The sequence below is a fragment of the Solanum dulcamara genome, chromosome 12 (assembly GCF_947179165.1).
Source record: "Solanum dulcamara chromosome 12, daSolDulc1.2, whole genome shotgun sequence".
Taxonomy (NCBI): domain Eukaryota; kingdom Viridiplantae; phylum Streptophyta; class Magnoliopsida; order Solanales; family Solanaceae; genus Solanum; species Solanum dulcamara.
Window position 1 is genome coordinate 38396622 of NC_077248.1, and position 19217 is coordinate 38415838.

At 36.3% G+C, this 19217-nt stretch overlaps 1 protein-coding gene and 1 pseudogene across 1 annotated transcript; both read right to left on the reverse strand.

Moving 5' to 3' along the window:
* Window positions 1–215: 215 nt before the first annotated feature.
* Window positions 216–11827, reverse strand: LOC129876832 (uncharacterized; annotated as a pseudogene).
* Window positions 11828–14051: 2224 nt separating this feature from the next.
* On the reverse strand, window positions 14052–18973 carry LOC129875717 (pentatricopeptide repeat-containing protein At5g09450, mitochondrial). The gene is made up of 3 exons (XM_055950979.1): window positions 18813–18973; window positions 18447–18717; window positions 14052–15263 (listed from the first exon to the last, which is right to left on the reverse strand). The coding sequence occupies exons 1-3, from the start codon at window positions 18971–18973 to the stop codon at window positions 14367–14369; spliced, it is 1329 nt and encodes a 442-aa protein (XP_055806954.1). The 3' UTR covers window positions 14052–14366.
* Between the last annotated feature and the right edge of the window lie 244 nt (window positions 18974–19217).

A 19217-nucleotide genomic window follows, 5' to 3' on the forward strand; every position in this document is an offset into this window, starting at 1 on the left:
CAAACTTCATGTTATTATACAATAAAATTAAGGCAATAGTTAATTAACCTTGAATAAATTAGGATGAGTATTGATAAATAAAAAAGCATTTGATAACATAAAAGAAAGATGTTTATAAAGTTAAAGGTGACAGCATAAAAAGGGAAGCTCACTCGATATACTTGGCATGGTGCAAAATCATTCAAATAAAAGTTGGACCTAAAAGAGGAACGAAGTTAAGAATAGTAACAACCAGCAGAAGTAACATGTGAACTCTTTTTTGAGGCTAATTCTTCCTTCTTCCTTATTCTCACCTCATTAAAAACACGTCTACTCCATTCAGAAAAATAGGTCTTATTGTATCCAAGTTTTTCATTTTTATAAATAGGCATGCAACGCTTATCATCATCGGAGTAAGGGCAGGGATCTCCATCAGGATCACACCATGCTCCTTCATGTTTCATCCCTGACCAACTAGCTATCCATTGATACACATATTGGCCTACACCTGCTACTTTGAGCCACCCTTTGGGGAAAAACTCTAACACACTGCTCTTTTTGTTCATGAGGAACATGTTTGTTAATTGTGCAACGTGTGGAGATATTAGTATGTCTGTTAAACTCATTATCCTCATCTATAAACATTAAATCAATATTCAACCAATTAATATACAACAGTTATAAAATTTGTTAAGAACAACAGAAACTTTATAAAAAAGTGTCATATTATCTAGAATTATTTGAACAAAATATTTAGAACAACTATTTGTGAATCATGTTTATCATTACTATAAAAGCTTTTCTTTCTCACCCAAATTTCACTCAATAACTCCTAAAACTCTCAAGGTAGTTCTCTAAATCCCCAAAAAATAAGAAGTGGGAAAAGTCTCGTTCTCTAATATATTTTGTGTTCATGATTGACTCTACTTTCTCATCTAAAAATACATTTTCTATGTTTTTTGAGTGAGTCTGGTTGATGGAAGAGATTATATACAAAATTGGAGAAAGAATGAAGGTGATTTGAATAGGTTTGGGGTTAATATTCAAACTTAAAAAACGCTATTATGATATGTGTATATCATATTGTATATCTTGTGTATCAGTATATATCACAAATAAATTTTAATGTATACATGATATACATGAGATACAACCAATATACAGAAAAATATAAATGATATATAGGGTCTTTTACCCAGGTGTACCTGGGATACATGAATGGAGTCGTCTTAAAATAAAAACGCGGCTCAAATTCACCTCAAATTATCTCAAAACACCTTCAAAATTGATATTCAAGCTTCTTAAGATGTTTTCAACAAAGAGCAATATCACCCAATCAAAATAAATCACAATAACAAAGATTTGTTTTTTGGTAATCATTGTGAAATTACGACTAACCAACAACAAAACGCCTGTAGAGCACCTAATCTCTCTACCAACTTTCAGAAGGGTGCAGAGAAAAAGAGTCAGGTCTTCGACAAAAAACAAAGCTAGTTACATAATCAAATGACTAATCAATGTAGTACACCTATGGAATCTCTTTGATAGTTTGAGTAACTCTAATATATCTACAATATCCTTCTTAATCATTGTCACTGTTATATCTATCTGTAAATGTGAGTTCCTAAACAATTTTCAATTCCTTGCCTTCCAAGTGTGGTAAAGATCTGCTCCATAAACAGTTGTCGCCATCTCTTTATGAAATTTCTACCACTTTCTCCTTAGATTCCACTGAACCACTGTTCTAACATTCCTCAAGCATATACAAATACCGGTCAATAATTCAACTCATGATTTACTGCTTTCACCCATGGAGAAGTAGACAAAAGATGGAAGGAAGTCCCTAAAGCTTGGTCAGAGCACAAACAACAATATTCATCCTCAACTAAAATGTGCAACTTACTCAATCTTTCATTCGTGAGAAGTCTGTCTGAAAAAGCTAGCCATAAAATGAATATATGTTTAGGCAGAGCAACAACATTCCAAGTAAGGCTATTCACTCTCAGTCTAGTGTTATAACCTATTAGCGTATTGTAGCTCCTTGTTATAGAGTATATGCCCCCTTGAGTCAAATTGTATGTGCATGATTGTACGAATTCTTCATAAGCTCCTTAAGAGAGTTGATCTTTTTTAAGTACCCACTGCTGTCAACTAGGACTTGATGTTCCCAAAAATCCTGCTTCATTATTCATATAAAAACCATGCACCCATTCACCAATAAAGAATCTTGTTTCTCAGCCAATTGACATAAGAGATCACCAATGGATGCAATGTTTCATGACCTACATGATTTAACGTTTAAACCATCAACTTTCTTAGAAAGGCCTACTTGGGACGAGGCAACAAAAGCAATTTTGTTTTATCTTTCAATTTCCCTCCATAGATATTACCTGCATATTTTATCCATATACTTAAGAGTATTCTCTGAGATAAGATAAAAATTAACTCTCAAAAGTTATGAATTGAAAATAATATAGATAATAATGTATAGTCTTTCGGCCTATGATAATCGCTTGGCATAGGTTGTGTTGATTCTACTATTAATTTTCTACACCAGTTGATAACATTCCACCTTGATCCATTTCTTAGAAGAAAGTGGTAAGCCAAAGTACCTAATAGGACATGTGTTTAAACTTCAAAGAGAAGCCATTTAATTACAGTGTTTCTTCCTTAGTCGTTTTATCCACCCCTGCTACAAACACATTGGATTAATCCATATTGGTAACCAATCCAGTGACCCTACTAAAGTGTTGAAGATCCTCCATTATACTGGCTACTAATGATGGTTTTGCCTTGCAAAAGATCATAAGGCCATCAACAAAAATCAAATGAGTAAGTTTCAGTTGCTTATACATTGAATGAAATTTAAAATTGGGCAGATTATTCATACATTTCATCATTCTAGTTATGTACTCCATCACTAGGACAAACATCAAAGGTGACACAGGATCCCTTTGCATTATACCTCTTCTTTCTTCAAAAAGTTCATGTCCCACCCCATTTATAGTAATTGAAAATGTTTTTGAGATTACTTAAGTTATTATTAACTGAAAAAATCATACCCAATACAAAGCCTTTTTCTCAAACTTTCAACTAACCATGACATATAATTTCCTCAAGTCTAACTTCATCAAATACCTTGGTGACGTTTTTTTTACCATAATGCCTTAGTAAGTCATGACAAATGAGTACATGAACCTCCCTTGGACAAAGGCAGCTTGGTTATCAGCCACTATATAATTCACAGCATCCTTCAATCTGGCACATGTAATTTTTAGGCATACAACATTAAAACATGCAATGGGTTTGAATTGGCTATCCTGTTCAAGATTACTTACTTTGGATATCAAGGCTATATTTGTAACATTAAGTTGAACCTGCAACTTTTCATTGTTGAAAAAATCCAAGACAGTCTCGGTCTCTCGATAACATCCTATCCTACTACACTCCAAGTAGTTTTGACAAATCCACTACCAAATCCATTAGGGACTTTTATTGCTATTTATGTGAAACATAGTAGTTTTAACTTCCTTTCTAGCAAAGGACTTCATGAGATCCAATTGTTGTGAAACACAACAGGTCCGTTTCTTAGAAATCCTTCAAATGCTTTCAGTATATATCATATGTCTTCTTACCAAGTATTTCTTCATAATATTCCACAAACATTTGTGCTACAGATGCAAATTTTTTCTGCCAATTTCGGTCTCTATCTTTTATTATCAAAAGTAATGGCTTGCTGAAATATTCTATGCTTTATGGCTGAAAAAAGTACCTAGTGTTGTCATCTCTTAGTCTCACCCAGTTAGCTTTACTTCTTTGTTGTAAGAACATCTCAGCTTGATAAGAAAACCTTCTAAATTTCTGACACACTTTTATCTCTTGTCACTACAACCCAATATCCAAAGGGTCACACTCCAATAGAGTTTGAGCCTAGAGTAGAGCAGCTCTATCCTCCTCTACCTGAATCAAAATATTTCTGAAGTATTATATATTGGGCCCCCTTAAGACTTTCTTCAACAACTTTAATCTCTTCACCACCTTAAAGATTTTTCACCCTAAACTGTGCAGCCTCGAAGTTCTGGTATAGCCTCCCCAAACAATGGATGTTGTGCCCTATATTATAATATTTAAAGGGTCTTCTAGTCCTGTCATTAGATGTAACTAAAGACACCACAACTAGTTTAGTGATCATTTATTCCTTATGGTAGGAAGATGGCCTCACATTCAAACATTGTGTCCAACCAAGCTCTATTCATAAGAATCCAATTAATTTTTGAAAATGCTATCTGGTCTCTATGTTTATCATTTGAAGTGTACCTTTGTCCTTGTTGAGTTAGTTCCAACACCTCACATGTGTTTATACATTTCTCAAGTCCACAAGCTAAGACTATGCACTGGATTCCCCCCAATTTCGTCTTCCATTTGGAGTATAGAGTTGAAATCACCAAGTACCAACCATGGCCTATTACATGACGTGCTAAGATGTACAAGTGACTCCCAAAGTTGTCTTCTACCTTCATTGTATAGAAAAAGCCCAAATAAGCTTTATTAATACATGTAATGAATTTTACAAGCCTACATACAATATGTATAAAATATTGGCAAAAGATTTAGACATTAAAATAGATCTAGTGATAGGATTATATTTCCTTATACAAAATAATGGAAGTTGTTTATTTTCTAGAGATGGAATAATGTTATTCAGAAATACAACTTATACTCCAGTACAAACTATAAACCCTCCTACAAAAGGAAGATCTCAAATTAAAGACATAACAACTCCCAAAAAGAGTACAACGTCATATTGTGAAGAATGTGGTGATAAAGGTAGTTTCTCTTTACAAAACCTGTATGAAGATTATTTAAACCAATCATATTTAGAAGATGTAGAAAAAGATTACACTCTAATAAATATAGAAACTGAATTCTATAATTTTCAAAAAGGAATAAATACAATAGAAACAATAAAAAATCCTAAGGATTTAGACAGCATAATAGCAATATTAGATGAAATGGAGATAATTGGTGAAAAACCTTTAATACATTGGGGCTGTAAGTAAAGCTAAATTATTTTTGAAGGGTCTACACATATCCTGTTCCAGAAATTTCTCGCTCTGATATCAAATTAAAATGATTTAGATGGAAGGTATGATTTAAACGAAAGGTGATTTTTAAGAAGTCAAATGATGGTAGAGGTTTAGTCAAATATATATATATAACCTTACACGTTTAATTAGACCTAAGTTGTGATTATCAATGATGTAATGTGGTAATAGTAAGGTCTCCATGTTATCCCTACTCTTCCATTGTAGTGATCTGCCAAGTTTGAAACATATTCCCGACCACCAAATATTTCTCTGCTACTTGTGACGGTCTATTGCATTTAGTTTTGTTCTCCAAAGTCCAACCAATCCTCCATTTCATTCATTACAAAGGAGCTTAACCTCTTTTTACTTACTGAGACCATTTAAACCCATAACATTCCAACATAAGAACTTAGCCATGGATAGGTTCAAGCACCTGATGGCCTCTCCATTTCCCTCCACTGATTATTTTACACTCCTAAATGTGCTTGGAATTGTCAATGCTTGATATGTATTCTTTCCCACTAGTTGTTGTTGCTTCTGCTTATTTGGTTTCCCAGTATTCAAAGGGGTAATCCAAAGTTCAACTAAATCAGTCTCATATCTTTAACTGTATCTAGCCTCATTATTTGCTTTGTTAGCTGAGTATTTAATTTTACACCTCGTGTTCTACTTGTACTTGGGCAATAACATGCTTAAATCCTTGTGCTAGAAAAACTAGTCCAATGATTATGGTCACTGCTTAGACCTGATTACCTTCAAGACTATCTAATCTTCACCTGAGCTTGGTGACTATGCCCCTGAGAAGCTTGAAGAGGTTTATTATTCCTGCACACATTCTTAGAGTGCCCGTATTTTTAGCAGCATTTACACAAGGTAGGTTTCCAATCATAGGAAACCTTCTGTTCGACTAAATCACCTTTTTCATTTCTAAAATAGATGGTTCTGGAAGATTGGCATCCACTCCAACCTTTACTAGCAATCTTGCACAATTCAAACCAATTTTGTTCTCAATATTATAGTCCACCATCAATGGCTTCCGAACTAAGATCCCAATTTTACTCAACCCTTTAACACTCCAATACTTAAAAGTTCAACCCATGAAACTAAATCTAATGGGTATTATGTAGAGTTCCTCCCTGGTAAACTTCAAATCCAGACCCCAAGAGCCTTGATAATAAATAACTTCTTGTCAAAGTGGTAAATACCACCATGTAGTACTTCATTCTTTACACCTGTTGCATCAAACCTTACAAGAATTATACCATTCTTCCATATTGAAATCTTGTTTATCCCTAGCTTAGACCAAAATGTCTGAATGAAACCTGTGATTACTTCAAAAGGACATAACATACTACTGCTAACCTTCAATTTCACTAATTTTTGAATTAGATCGTGCTACTTTGAAAATCTTCTAATTGTATATCAATAACGAGAGAGTTACCTAGTACATCCGGGGGGGCATACTCAAGCCTGAAACCTGCCTTGGAGATTTTCATGATGTCAAAATCGTCCCAAATTGACCCGTTCTTATCGACATAGTCTGCTCTGCTTCAACCTCATCTACCTAGGATTTACGAACAGTTAGTGAATGGTGTACGTACGAGAACGACGATGATGACAAGCATTTTCATCCACGCGTCTCTCTATTGCCATGGATTACTAAAAGTAGGGTTTGATTTATTGTTGAAGTCGCCACACTGACGACGACGGGATATATACAAAGGTGAGAGATTCACACTTGACAATTTTGAAAAGAAATGTAGGATTGAGTTTTCTTTTTGGTGCTTTGTGTCACGGACTTAGACTTCACGCTAAGACTTTCGTGCGGCACTTGACAACTTACTCACGAATCTTTCACGATCTTGCAGGCTCAAGTAAGCCTTTATGACTAGATCGCTAAGGGAATGCTAGATTATAAGAAGACAAGAGAGCTTTTATGAAGAAGGCTTTTGTATTGCTTTGGAAGAATGCTTATTTGCTTGATTTCTGGATGGTTTACAAATGAATGGCCCCTTCTATTTATACTACTCCTAAGGGGCTTAAGTGTAAATAAAAATTACTATACAAGTCCTCCCATATTTACAAAGAAGTCCCTACTCTAGAACTCTCGTTACACTCTAGAGAATTCCAAGTTTTTCAAGACTTCTCTACAAGTTTCTACAAGAATCTAGAGTCTTCCACTAACCTCTCCAAGACTCTAGGTTCTTCTACCTTCTTCAAGATTTCTCTTGAACATTCTAGAGCCTTCTATTAACCTCTCCAAGACTCTAGATTCCTCTACCTTCTTCTAGAATTCTCTTGGACATTCTAGAGCCTTCTATTAACCTCTCCAAGACTCTAGATCTTTCCCCCGTCTTCATTATCAAGTGGCGGGTCATGACACTCTCCCCCACCTGATATGGCGACGACCTCGGCGCACTACTGCTACAAAAGCCTCCAGACTTAGTCTTGAAACTGCCACAAGTCTTCATGCCATTCTTATATGGCCTCTTCCAGAGATTGTCCCTTCTAGTGGACGAGGAAAATGGCAGCGGACTGTTGTCCCTATTCCTGCTTGGTTCAGTCAATACTGGCCTCCGTTCTTTTTGGCATTTTAGAGGCAACTATCTTGGCAACTTCTTTGGCATCACGCCCTTCTTCATGTAAGGTGGCAATGCCTCTCTAGCACCATTGTCTTTACTCAAACTCGCAATGGTGTCTATGAACGTCGGTACTCCCACCTCTAGGCCCTTCTCAAGCTGTATGGCCAAAAGTTGGGTTGGTCCTTCCGTCTTCGGCACCTTGACTAGGGGCACCATACATGATCCCTCTTGCTCCATAACCACGAGTTATTGGAGGTAGGGGTCGATCACCGTATGGCATCGCTGGAAGAACTCCTGCCCAAGGACACTATCAAAGATATCTAAGGGAGCGACAATAAAGTTGGTCTTACCTCGCCACTTGCCCAATATGATGTCTACTCTTTGAGCGACTCCGCACACAGGTGTAAGGGGTGCATTAACCGTCCTGAGGCAGGCGTCACTTGGACTGTAACTTAGCCCCAACTTCATAGCTGCTGACTTGGTCATTATGTTGGCCTCTGCACCTGTGTCAACCATTGCACGAGCGGGTCGTCCATTGATCATGATGTCAACATATTGTGCGTCGTACTCCTTCGGCTTTCCTGATTGCTTTGCGATAGCTCCACATAGTCCAATCAGGCCCAATTGCGTTGTGTCTGAACCTTGCTCTTGCCCTTGTGAATCTTTCTCCTTCCATTCCCGTAGGATGGCACCAAGGTTCTTCAGTTCAGGACACCTTGCATAGCCATGCGGCCCTCCACATATGTAGCATCCATTCCCCTTCGCATTCTGTGCCTTTCTGTCGGCATCGCCTTGTCGTCCAGCCTTCTTACCATCGGACTTATGGTAGTCACAGTTTTTGGGATGAGGTTGTTTCTCTTCACAATCTCCCCCACCTTGGTCATGACTACCTCTCATCTCGTCACCTCTTTCTCGGTCATGCTTGTCATGCCTGAAGTCTGTCAAAGCTTCGGCTTGTGTGATGGCTTCATCGATGGTGCTGACTTGGCGACGCTCCAACTCTGTCTTGGCCCAACTCTGTAGTCCATCCATGAAGTGGAAGAGCATGTCTTCATCCGTGAGGTTGGGAATCTGAAGTGTGAGAGTAGTGAACTCCTTCACATAGGCCCGTATGCTACCCGTTTGCTTCAATTCCCAAAACTTGCGTTTAGCCTCATAGATGACATTGTTGGGGAAGAAGGCCTTCTTGAACTCATTTCGGAACTATTCCCAGGTGTTGATGGTGCATAGACCCTTCCCGATTTCGGACTCCTTGCGCTTCCACCACAACATGGCCATCTCCGAGAGGTATAGCACGACCGTGTTGATCCTCGTCTTATCGCTCTTCACTTTGTTACACTTGAAGTAATTCTCCAAGTGCCAAAGGAAATTCTCCACCTCTTGTGCATCACGGGCACCTTTGAACATAGGTGGCTTGGGAGCCTCAATCTTGGCCTCCCGGTCCGCACTGGACGTCATGCATCTCCCGGCATCTATGTCTCCTTTGAGTGTTGCTATCTCGGCCTTCATAGTCTCCATCGTGCTTAGTGCATCCATGAGCTGACACTCCAAGGAAGTAATCACCTCCTTCATCTCGTACTCGGCAGCCTTGCGCACCTCCAACTCCTTCCGGATGTTGTCGTTCTCCTCAAGGGTGAACTCCTCTAGAGACTTGAACTTGCCGTCGACCTTGTTCAAGCGCTTGCCTAATATCTCCACTGCTTGCCGGGCAGTATCCACCCTTGCAATCCACTCCATGCTGGGTGTGACGTCCACGGGCTCCTCGTCTCGCTCATCGTCACTCACCTCAGTGGCCGAGGGTGAGTAGGATGTTAGGGCCTCGCTTGGTGTAGGCTCCAGCGGCACCTCCTCATTTCTCTTAGAGTTTTTTTTCCCTTGCGGTGCTTCCTTCCAACATCTTGCTTGACGTTGGTGGCGGTAGTGGCGTTGATGTCTCCCTCACTTGCCATATCCCTTAGTAGAACCTCGCTCTGATACCACGTTGTCACGGACTTAGACTTCACGCTAAGACTTCCGTGCGGCACTTGACAACTTACTCACGAATCTTTCACGATCTTGCAAGCTCAAGTAAGCTTTTATGACTAGATCGCTAAGCGAATGCTAGATTATAAGAAGACAAGAGAGCTTTTATGAAGAAGGCTTTTGTATTGCTTTGGAAGAATGCTTGTTTGCTTGATTTCTGGATGGTTTACAAATGAATGGCCCCTTCTATTTATACTACTCCTAAGGGCTTAAGTGTAAATAAAAATTACTATACAAGTCCTCCCATATTTACAAAGAAGTCCCTACTCTAGAACTCTCGTTACACTCTAGAGAATTCCAAGTTTTTCAAGACTTCTCTACAAGTTTCTACAAGAATCTAGAGTCTTCCACTAACCTCTCAAAGACTCTAGGTTCTTCTACCTTCTTCAAGATTTCTCTTGAACATTCTAGAGCCTTCTATTAACCTCTCCAAGACTCTAGATTCCTCTACCTTCTTCTAGAATTCTCTTGGACATTCTAGAGCCTTCTATTAACCTCTCCAAGACTCTAGATCTTTCCCCCGTCTTCATTATCAAGTGGCGGGTCATGACATTTGGCTATATTTTTTGTCAAATTAAGTTGGAGCTTCCTAATAATAACAAAGTGGATTGTTTTTTGCCAATTTTATCTTTGGTTGGTATATTTATGCTATTTCCTAGTAAAAATACCCAAAGGAATAAGACTTAATTCGGAAAAGTTTACGCAATTTTAATATTAATTAGGAGAACTTTTGGCTATTTTACCCTTAATTGATATATATATATATAATCTTTCTTTATAGAATATTTACTTTATTTATGTGTGTTTTGTAATCTTCAAAAAAAAAAAATCTACCAAGAATAAAGTAGAAAAAGCTAAGTAATTTTGTCTTAAATTTCCAAAATGATAAATAGTTACCTGTTAACAGAAATTGAGATCGTTGGAGTAACAAAGTATGAAGTGGCAGCCTTCCATCTTTTTACATTCCTTGTCAAAAATTCCAATGACAGCAGATTCATTCTTGAAAGATCTTGGTCCATTATTAACTCTCATGAACATTGTCATTCCGATCACTGGCGTGTTAACCTCCGACTCCAAGCTCACATTACAATAAATTCTGGCCTTAAACCTTAGAAAATCATATACTTCAATCCTTTTTTTGTCTAGATATGCCCCCTTCATTATGTCTCATCACCACAGCATCCTCAAAACAAGCAGCATTATTACTAATATTTTCAATATGAATTGGTTCCCCAAAAGTAGCTTCCATTAAAGATTTCAACCAAGGTCCCATTTTAATCCTAACTTCACCCCAATGGTACAAAATCCATCTAGTGGGAGTAAGTGAACATTGATTCTTGATATGCCATGCTACAAATGGTGCCATAGCTGACAAGCCATGCCAAATTTTATCATAATTATAGTGATTGTATAACACAAACGTGACACCTTTCTTTAAAGTGGAATTGAAAGGTAAAAATTCAGGCCATGCTAGTGCATATGAATTCCATGAGCCATCATGAGTGTCATTACCTTTAAGACACAAAACTCTACCTTTGGATGCATTTGAAGGGAATCTTTGGTATTGGACTTCACCTTTTTCATGTGTGTCATACATTGAACTCATGAACCATGTGTGTCCTTGTTGAGCTGTGGAGGAGTAACGTAAGTCTTTCAGAGGAAGAAATGTGACTGATTCACGGAGTAATTTCTTGGCACCCATTAATGCTTTGGTGAGATTATTGAAAGTTGATGTGCTTGGAGTTGTGTTGATGATGAATTTTTGCCTTTGATTCAGCAAAACCCATGATGGTAATGGAGATGAGGAAGGTGGGGTTTGTACAGATTGGATTTGGAAAAGAATGAAAAAATGGCACAACTTGGATGATGAGGAGATAGATGGAGAATGAATAACTTGTCTTAGGATGTTGTTTAGCATGGTATGACTTATTCTTGCTGATATGACTGATGGCTCTTTCCTGTTGAGAAGAGCCAACTGATCTGGTCATTTTGGCTTAGTAAAAGCTAGGAAAAGAGTTAGATTTGAGGAATCACCTTGGTAAATACATAAAGATAAACTATATGTAAGATATTCCATGCAAACTTAGGAACGTGAGTAGTGTGAGGAACCACAAGCTTTCTGATAACAAAGGAAACAAGGAAATAAATTAAGACAAGCTAGCCACTAATAAAGTTCAGGAAAGTTTAAGCATTAATTTGTGAATTAACTAATCTGTATATATCTAATATCTATATCTATCTATCTATATCCATCTTCTATACACTTACTATCTTAAAAGCATAACTCCCTAACTTGAATGTTAAATTACTATAATACTCTCAATCAAAACACTCAATTTAGTATATCTTCTATATTTTATATTATATTATATTAAATGCAGACAACTTTTCACATTGAAGGATTGTGACTTTTCTGATAAGGCACAAAAACATTTGTTCATACTACTATTTGTTGGTTATAAATAGAGGGGTTTCCACTCAATTTTAAACTACAAATTTTCCAAGTTTTCCATGCTTAATCTTCTTCCTAAAAAACCTCAAGTGTGATTTGTAGTCGTTAAAGTGTGTTTGAAGTTTAGCGAATATGAGGTATCACACAAGCAAGGTTTGTTGAACAAATTGTACCAATCATAATCTTTAAGCACACTGCGCTACAAGCAAAGGCGGATCTATGTTGTTCCAAGGGGGGCCACACCACCCCCTGTCTCGATTGAAGATCTATATATACATGTATATTCGTATATATGTTTATAAGAAAAGTATAAATATTAAACATGACACCCTTAGAAATAGTGAGTCTTGTGGTGCCAATGGTTAAAATTTAGGTTTACTACCATAGGAATGCAAGCTCGAGGTATTATTTTTATAACTTTTTTTATCATGTAAGACATAGGTAGCAATTTTATTGGAAAAAATTTTGTTAATAAGTAGATTAGAACTCTAGACTTCTTGTAAGTAAAAATCTTAACTAGACCAACAGAACAAGTCTAAATTTTGTATGCAAATTTGCTGATAAATATTAAGTATTATCTTGCTATACGCTGGAGTTTTTGCCATAGGATACTATTCAAAGCAGCGTGGCACCCACAGATTCAAAATCCTAGATCACCCTCTGGCTACAAGCATGTTTAAAAAGATTAGCATTGTGAAGATGATGAGGTGTTATATAATTTCATGCATTTGAAAATTGTTCAGTTAGTTTTGTCTCAAATTTTTGGTAATTTCTTTTCCTAAACTGTATTCTTTACATAATTTATGGATGGGTTGTAGCATTAGCACTTTTATTTGCAAATTATTTTGTTTAATCTTAGATTAGATATATGAAAAATAAAAACATTTTCTTCTTTATTAACTTGTTATCCTTATAATATTTTGATTTACTCTTTTTTTTAAATTACTTATGGGTTCACTTAAACTCGATTTCTGCTTATTGATGGACTCGCTATTATGATCTAATGATATTAGGAGGTACTAAAGGAACACTTTTTCTCCCCAAATTCATATTTCACCTCTTGAAACTAAAGAATATTCTTACGTTCATAATTTGAAAACAAAATTTTGAAGTTAATGCTTTACTACGACAATAAATATCAGTCCAGTAAGCTAATCATTCATCACTTAGTACTTGTATTTTCTTCTAAAGATTTTCATCACATATATACTTCAATATTATTTATACCATTTTAAAACATTAATACTAATTAGCAAGCGATGCACATGCAACACACATATTCGATAACTAGTTATATAAAAAACATGAAGGCGATCATTAGAAAAATTGACTGAACTTTTTATTCTTCGTTAAGCACCTCTACAATAGACAAAATTGTCATTTACTATTTTACTCAAATAATTATCATTTAATTATTATACAAATATTTAGGACTTTAAAATTAATAAAAACTATAACTATTAAATCTTTACTTATTTATAAAAGGTAAGAACTCCTATGGTACTTTAAAATTGACTAAACTTTTACTTTCTTAAAATCTTTTCTTATTTGAAGCAAATCCAAAATTTTGGGGAAAATGTATACGACTGAAAGCGTCTTGCTAGGAAGAACTAGGAAATATCCAAATATCACAATGTTGAAGCTACTTCTGAATTTACTTGATCCCAAGTGCACTAAAAAACTACTCCATAGTCAACTAACCCAGCTTAGACTTACAGTCCCACCTTGCCACGTCCACTTTTTTTTTTTAATTATTATTATTATTTTACTATACAAAATTACAAGCTGCAATTTCCTTGCTCTAATGGTGGTATCCAAACCAACTTGACCACACGATTCACAAAATATTTTTGTATTAATTAGAGTAGCAGCTCTCTTACTATCATCAAAAGTACTACTTTACACTAGAATCAAAGGAATTCAACTTCATTCTGAGCAAACTACACTTATCACTTAATGTCGAACAATTGGGAAAGGAAAGATGTCCATCAGTTATTCCTGATAATTATTCACAAGGCTTGCTAAATAGAATATAAAGGTCGAGAATAGCTGCAGAACTTTTCTAATAGAGTCGCAGCAAACAAACAGAAATGTGCTCACAGTGACCTGCCAATTTAAAAGTAGCAAAATTCAGTACAGCTGAAATTACTACTTTATCAGCATTGTTTATTTTCTCTCTATACTGCCACACAAAATGCTGGCAGGCGTTCTCAAATTAACATGTTCTATCTCATGGTCCTGCTACTATGATTCCTCTATTTCATCACATCCTTTCTGAATTAGAAGCAGCCGGAAAGCTGCTGCACTCTCATCCAAACCAACTTCTTTATATGCTTTTAGAAGTCTATTGCAGCTGGAACGATCAAAAGCTGTCACTGCAGACAGCTTCCACTGATCGATAATTTCTCCAGCTTCCTTCATATGTCCAAGCATGAGATATGATGAGAGTATGCAGACATAATTTCTGCTAGTCATTTTTTGATTAGTCATCCGTAAGGATTTCCAAATTTGATCAAGCTTGCCTTTATTTCCAAATGCACCATAGAGAATAATAAGGAAGTCATATGATATCCATTCTCTTTGTGTGATACCCTTCTCAGATTCAACTACAGAGTTCAACCCTGAGTTTACAAGGTTACCTGAGGTGATATATATGTTAACAAGGTTCATGTATCTTATCCACTGTTCACCAGAGTCAGAGCCCCGACTTATTTCATCAAGAATCCGTCTAACTTCATCAATGTTTAGAGCTGCAGCGCATGAACTTACCCACAGATTGTAAGTAAATAGGTCTGGTGCGGCCTTTTGAAGTTTCATCTCCTCAACAATAAGAGGTACTTTCTCAAGCTGTCCGACAGACATGTACAAAGTCATCATTTCATTATACGTGACAGTATTCAGAGAAAGATTTGCTTCTTTCATTCTCTCATAGAGGTCCTCAGCTTTTTCAGTTAGTCTCAAACCAGCATAGGAATGAAGAAGAGCAGTACATGTTTCAGTGGTTTTTACAGTGGTAGGCAGTCCTTCAAAATAACGTTCAGCAGAATCAATTCCAAAAACTTTGGTCATCAAGACAATGCGAACAGCATAGTCGGAGTCCAATGCTTCATCCTGATTGTGGTAAACCAGCCATTCTGAGATCTGCAATGCTATAGGATGCAAATCAGTACTTATGCAACTATTACAGAATTACATTTATATTAAGCCTTAATTTATTTATTTTTTATAGTGAAACAACATTTATATAAAATTAGCAATTCTCACTAGGTGTCTAGATTCTGCACGGAATAAAGGCAGATTAAAAGAATGCATTTGGTTTGTTTTCTAGAGCATGGAACTGGCTGGTGGAGGGGGAGTATGACTCCCTTCAATGAAAATAAAAGTTATGGGCACTGAGGTCTAAAACTGGGGATTGGATCATTGAGGGGACTGTAGTCCCCTTTGAATGAAATAAAAGTTATGTCATGCAGTACACATGGTGATTTACCCCTTTGATCATTTCTCCTCTTCCTCTTCAAAACAACACCACTAACAAGCTCTTCCCCACCATCCGACCCCTTGTTGCTATCCACAAGGAGTTGCATTCTCTACTACCCATTACCCAATATTTCCGATTTCAAAGAATAAAACTTGTAAGACACTCACGGTGAGTTGATCAGTTCGAAAGAAATAATAAGGATTAGAGTTAACGAATGTGGTTTGGATAGAGGAAGAAAGTTTATCTCCCCATATTCTTGAGTTTGGTTGGTTTTAATAGAGAGAATTTCATGATGGTTTCAGATAAAGATTCTGTCCGACCTAGTGAAGGAGGTGCAGTTGGAGAGAAGGGTATTTATTGTCAATTGTTATTCTACCAGTTTTTCAAATTCTGTGTTTTAGGTTTATAAAGGAGCCAAAATAAGCATACAAAACTTTAAGCAGATGTACAGTCATAGCCAAAAATACACGTCAAGGAATCTCATGTACAATATTACTTCATATACTCCTCAAGTAACAGTCCCCTCAAACCCAGTAATACTAAAAAACTATTCCTCATTCAACCGTAGTGCAGCCCTACCTAATACTATTGGAGAACCAAATGTCCCCTAAGGATTATATATTTCTTGGAACTGGTTTAGCTTACATATGCGTCAAAGAGTATATGGAACATTAGGTAGAATTCAAGTCTGGGTAGTTTGTGCAGCCACAATGTGATTACTGCCAGTAGCTATACAGACAGTAGTTGCAAAGCGTAACAACATTCTCTCACCAAGAAGTATCATCACAGCTAAATGGCTAAAATGTGATTTCAGATATCTTCATGGAATTTAAAAACATAATGGTCCTTCCTTTCAAAAATAATAACAAAATAACCTAATGTTCTCTATCTTGTTGACAAATAGACATTCCTTGGAAATTTCAAGTTAACAAAATTGTATGATAACATTATTGTCTGTATAAATAAATCTTCACACAACAGAGGTACTTGTAGGAGTTCATGAAGGAAACGGATAAAACCTCTGAACTAGCTTAGAATCCCTAACATTAGAACATAAGAAATGACAGTAGAGACTAAGAAGGAGTTAAGAATATGGTATGCACATATCAAAATAGACAAATTACAAGAAAAAAGCTCTGAACTAGCTTTGACAGTTCTTTAGTTAACCAGTTGTAACTCTATTAATATCTGTTATTAAAATTGGATGTGATCTCGTAGAGAAGTATAACTCACTGATCCATCATTTCTATCTACAGGCTATTTTTGAATTGTAATCTTTGCTATCCACAGGCTTTTTTGTATTGTAATATTTGCTATCCACAGGTTTGCTTATAGATGAATCTGGCTTTTGCACTAAAACTAGCAAAGCTGTACCAGTTCTCGTCCAAAGTAGCTCTTTCAATGCTTCGGTGAGTGCAATCAATCAATTAACTAACCTCCAATGCCAAACTAGCAGGATTGACTATATGATTCTCTTTATAGATTCAGATATAGATCCATTTCATCCCACTATAAAATAATTATCTTGGACATGCTGTAACTATGCAAGTATAACAGCAAACTAAGCTTTAATCCCAAGTAATTCATATAGCCTTCATGGATCCGTTGCTTTCTTTGTTTCTTGTTCCTAGTTAAGTCTGCATTGCTTTCAAGAGAATGTAGGTCTTTTGGGCAACTCCCCTTCCATTTTTTTTTTATGTTTTTGTGATAGCTGTGGCATTGGCTAGCTTGCAAGGCAATTGAACTGGTGCGCATATCCTTCCACACATATTGGGTAATTCCTCACTAAGGCTTAGCTTGTTAGGCAGATGGAAGGTAATCACCAAACTTCATTTTTTGATTGTTAAGTAATGAACAAACTTTATTATCTTTACATGGACACGAGTTCTGGTCTCCAATGACCTTTATTCCAATTTCATCGCCACAAGGCTACACCTTTAGTTGTTTTGCTTAATATTATTATAGGTCTAATTTGTTCACCACAATCACCTTAGATCATGACAGCATCACACTAACAAAGTCAGTGCATATGGAGGTCTACACAGAACATGACAAAACTATCACAGACAACATTCATTCAATTTGCCCTCTATAAGAGCTACACGTGCCTTCCAACAAATGTGTTTGTCTAAATATTTCTAGTTTTGTATGACTACAAATGATTTTAACATACATACCTCTACTACATTCATCTTGTGAATAAGTTAGGCTTTATAAGCTCAACGTTTACCTCCATAAACATTATCAGCTAACAACCATAACAAACTTACTCTTCACTTTGTTAGGTATCTTCCTATTGTGTATTACTCTCGGTACGCTCTTCCATTTCTGTCACTATAATTCAATTCTCTGTGTTTGGTCTCCATCTGCTTGAAAGAAGTGGAATGAACGTAGAGGATTCATATAGCCGACACCAACAAGACTGTGATTGAGAAGTAGTTGATTAATTGATCATGCATTCTCCTAGAAAACTGAACTTATATATATATCCCAAATGTCAGCATTTTGTCACCACAATTCCTTCAATCTTCTTAGCAAAACTCGAAGCATTTATTGCTACAATACTTAATTTGAATCGGTTTCTCATATGATGCTAATCGTGTTTTATGAAATCCTTGGATAAGATAATCTTATTTACTCAGATTGGAAACAACAACAACAACAATACCCAGTGAAATCCCACAATACGCAGACCTTACCACTACTAGAGGTAAAGAGGCTGTTTCCGCTCGGCTCAAAAGTCACAGTTACAACTACGAGAGAAAAACAATATATATAGCATGATAAAAAATAAAATAAATAATAAAAATAAATAAATAAGTAAACATAAAAATAAGAAAACGAACCTCAAGGGCGTGCTTGAATCTGCGTGACTTTCGGAGCTCTTTGGAGATGTGACGGAGGTCGGAGATGGATACTAGTCGGCCTTCACCGACCCATCTCTGAAGCACGTTTGTGGCACTTCTTTTGGGTAGTCTAAGACTGAAGATTCTGCTCTTCAAATCATCGGGGGTTTCGCCCCTTTCTTCCTCCGCAGAATTCGGGGGTTCTTCATAGAAAATTTCAGTTGTTGTAGTAAAGGATCTAAATAAACTCCTTTCTCTGCCACGAGCATTTCTGAATTTCCGGAAACAGAAAAAGAGTAACTATAAAAAGAATAGCACAACAGTAGTGTAGAGAAATGGAGACACAAAGAGCGAGGAGGTAAATACCTTATGAGATTGAGGAAAATAGAGCGAGCAGTCATGGAAACTAGAGATGAATTGGGAAGAGAAACCCCTCCAGAAGTCTTGTTTAATTTGGGGGCGAAAGGACCTCCAAATCCTGATTTTAAGAAGAGCTGTAGCTCAAAACAAAATCCTAAATTATTCATGTTTTAGAAATTTAAGACTTAAATTTCTCCAACGTGTTATTGTTATTCTTATTAGGAAAAAAGGTTTAAATATGACATTAAATTTTGAAAAAATACTTATTTATATCGTTCAATAAAAGTTTGATTCATTTATGTCATTATCATTTGAGAAAAAACTCATTTATACCATTATTTTTTAAGTCCGATTTTGCAAAACCACCTAAACAACTTTTAATATGGAGTTTTGAATCAAATGTATTTATTT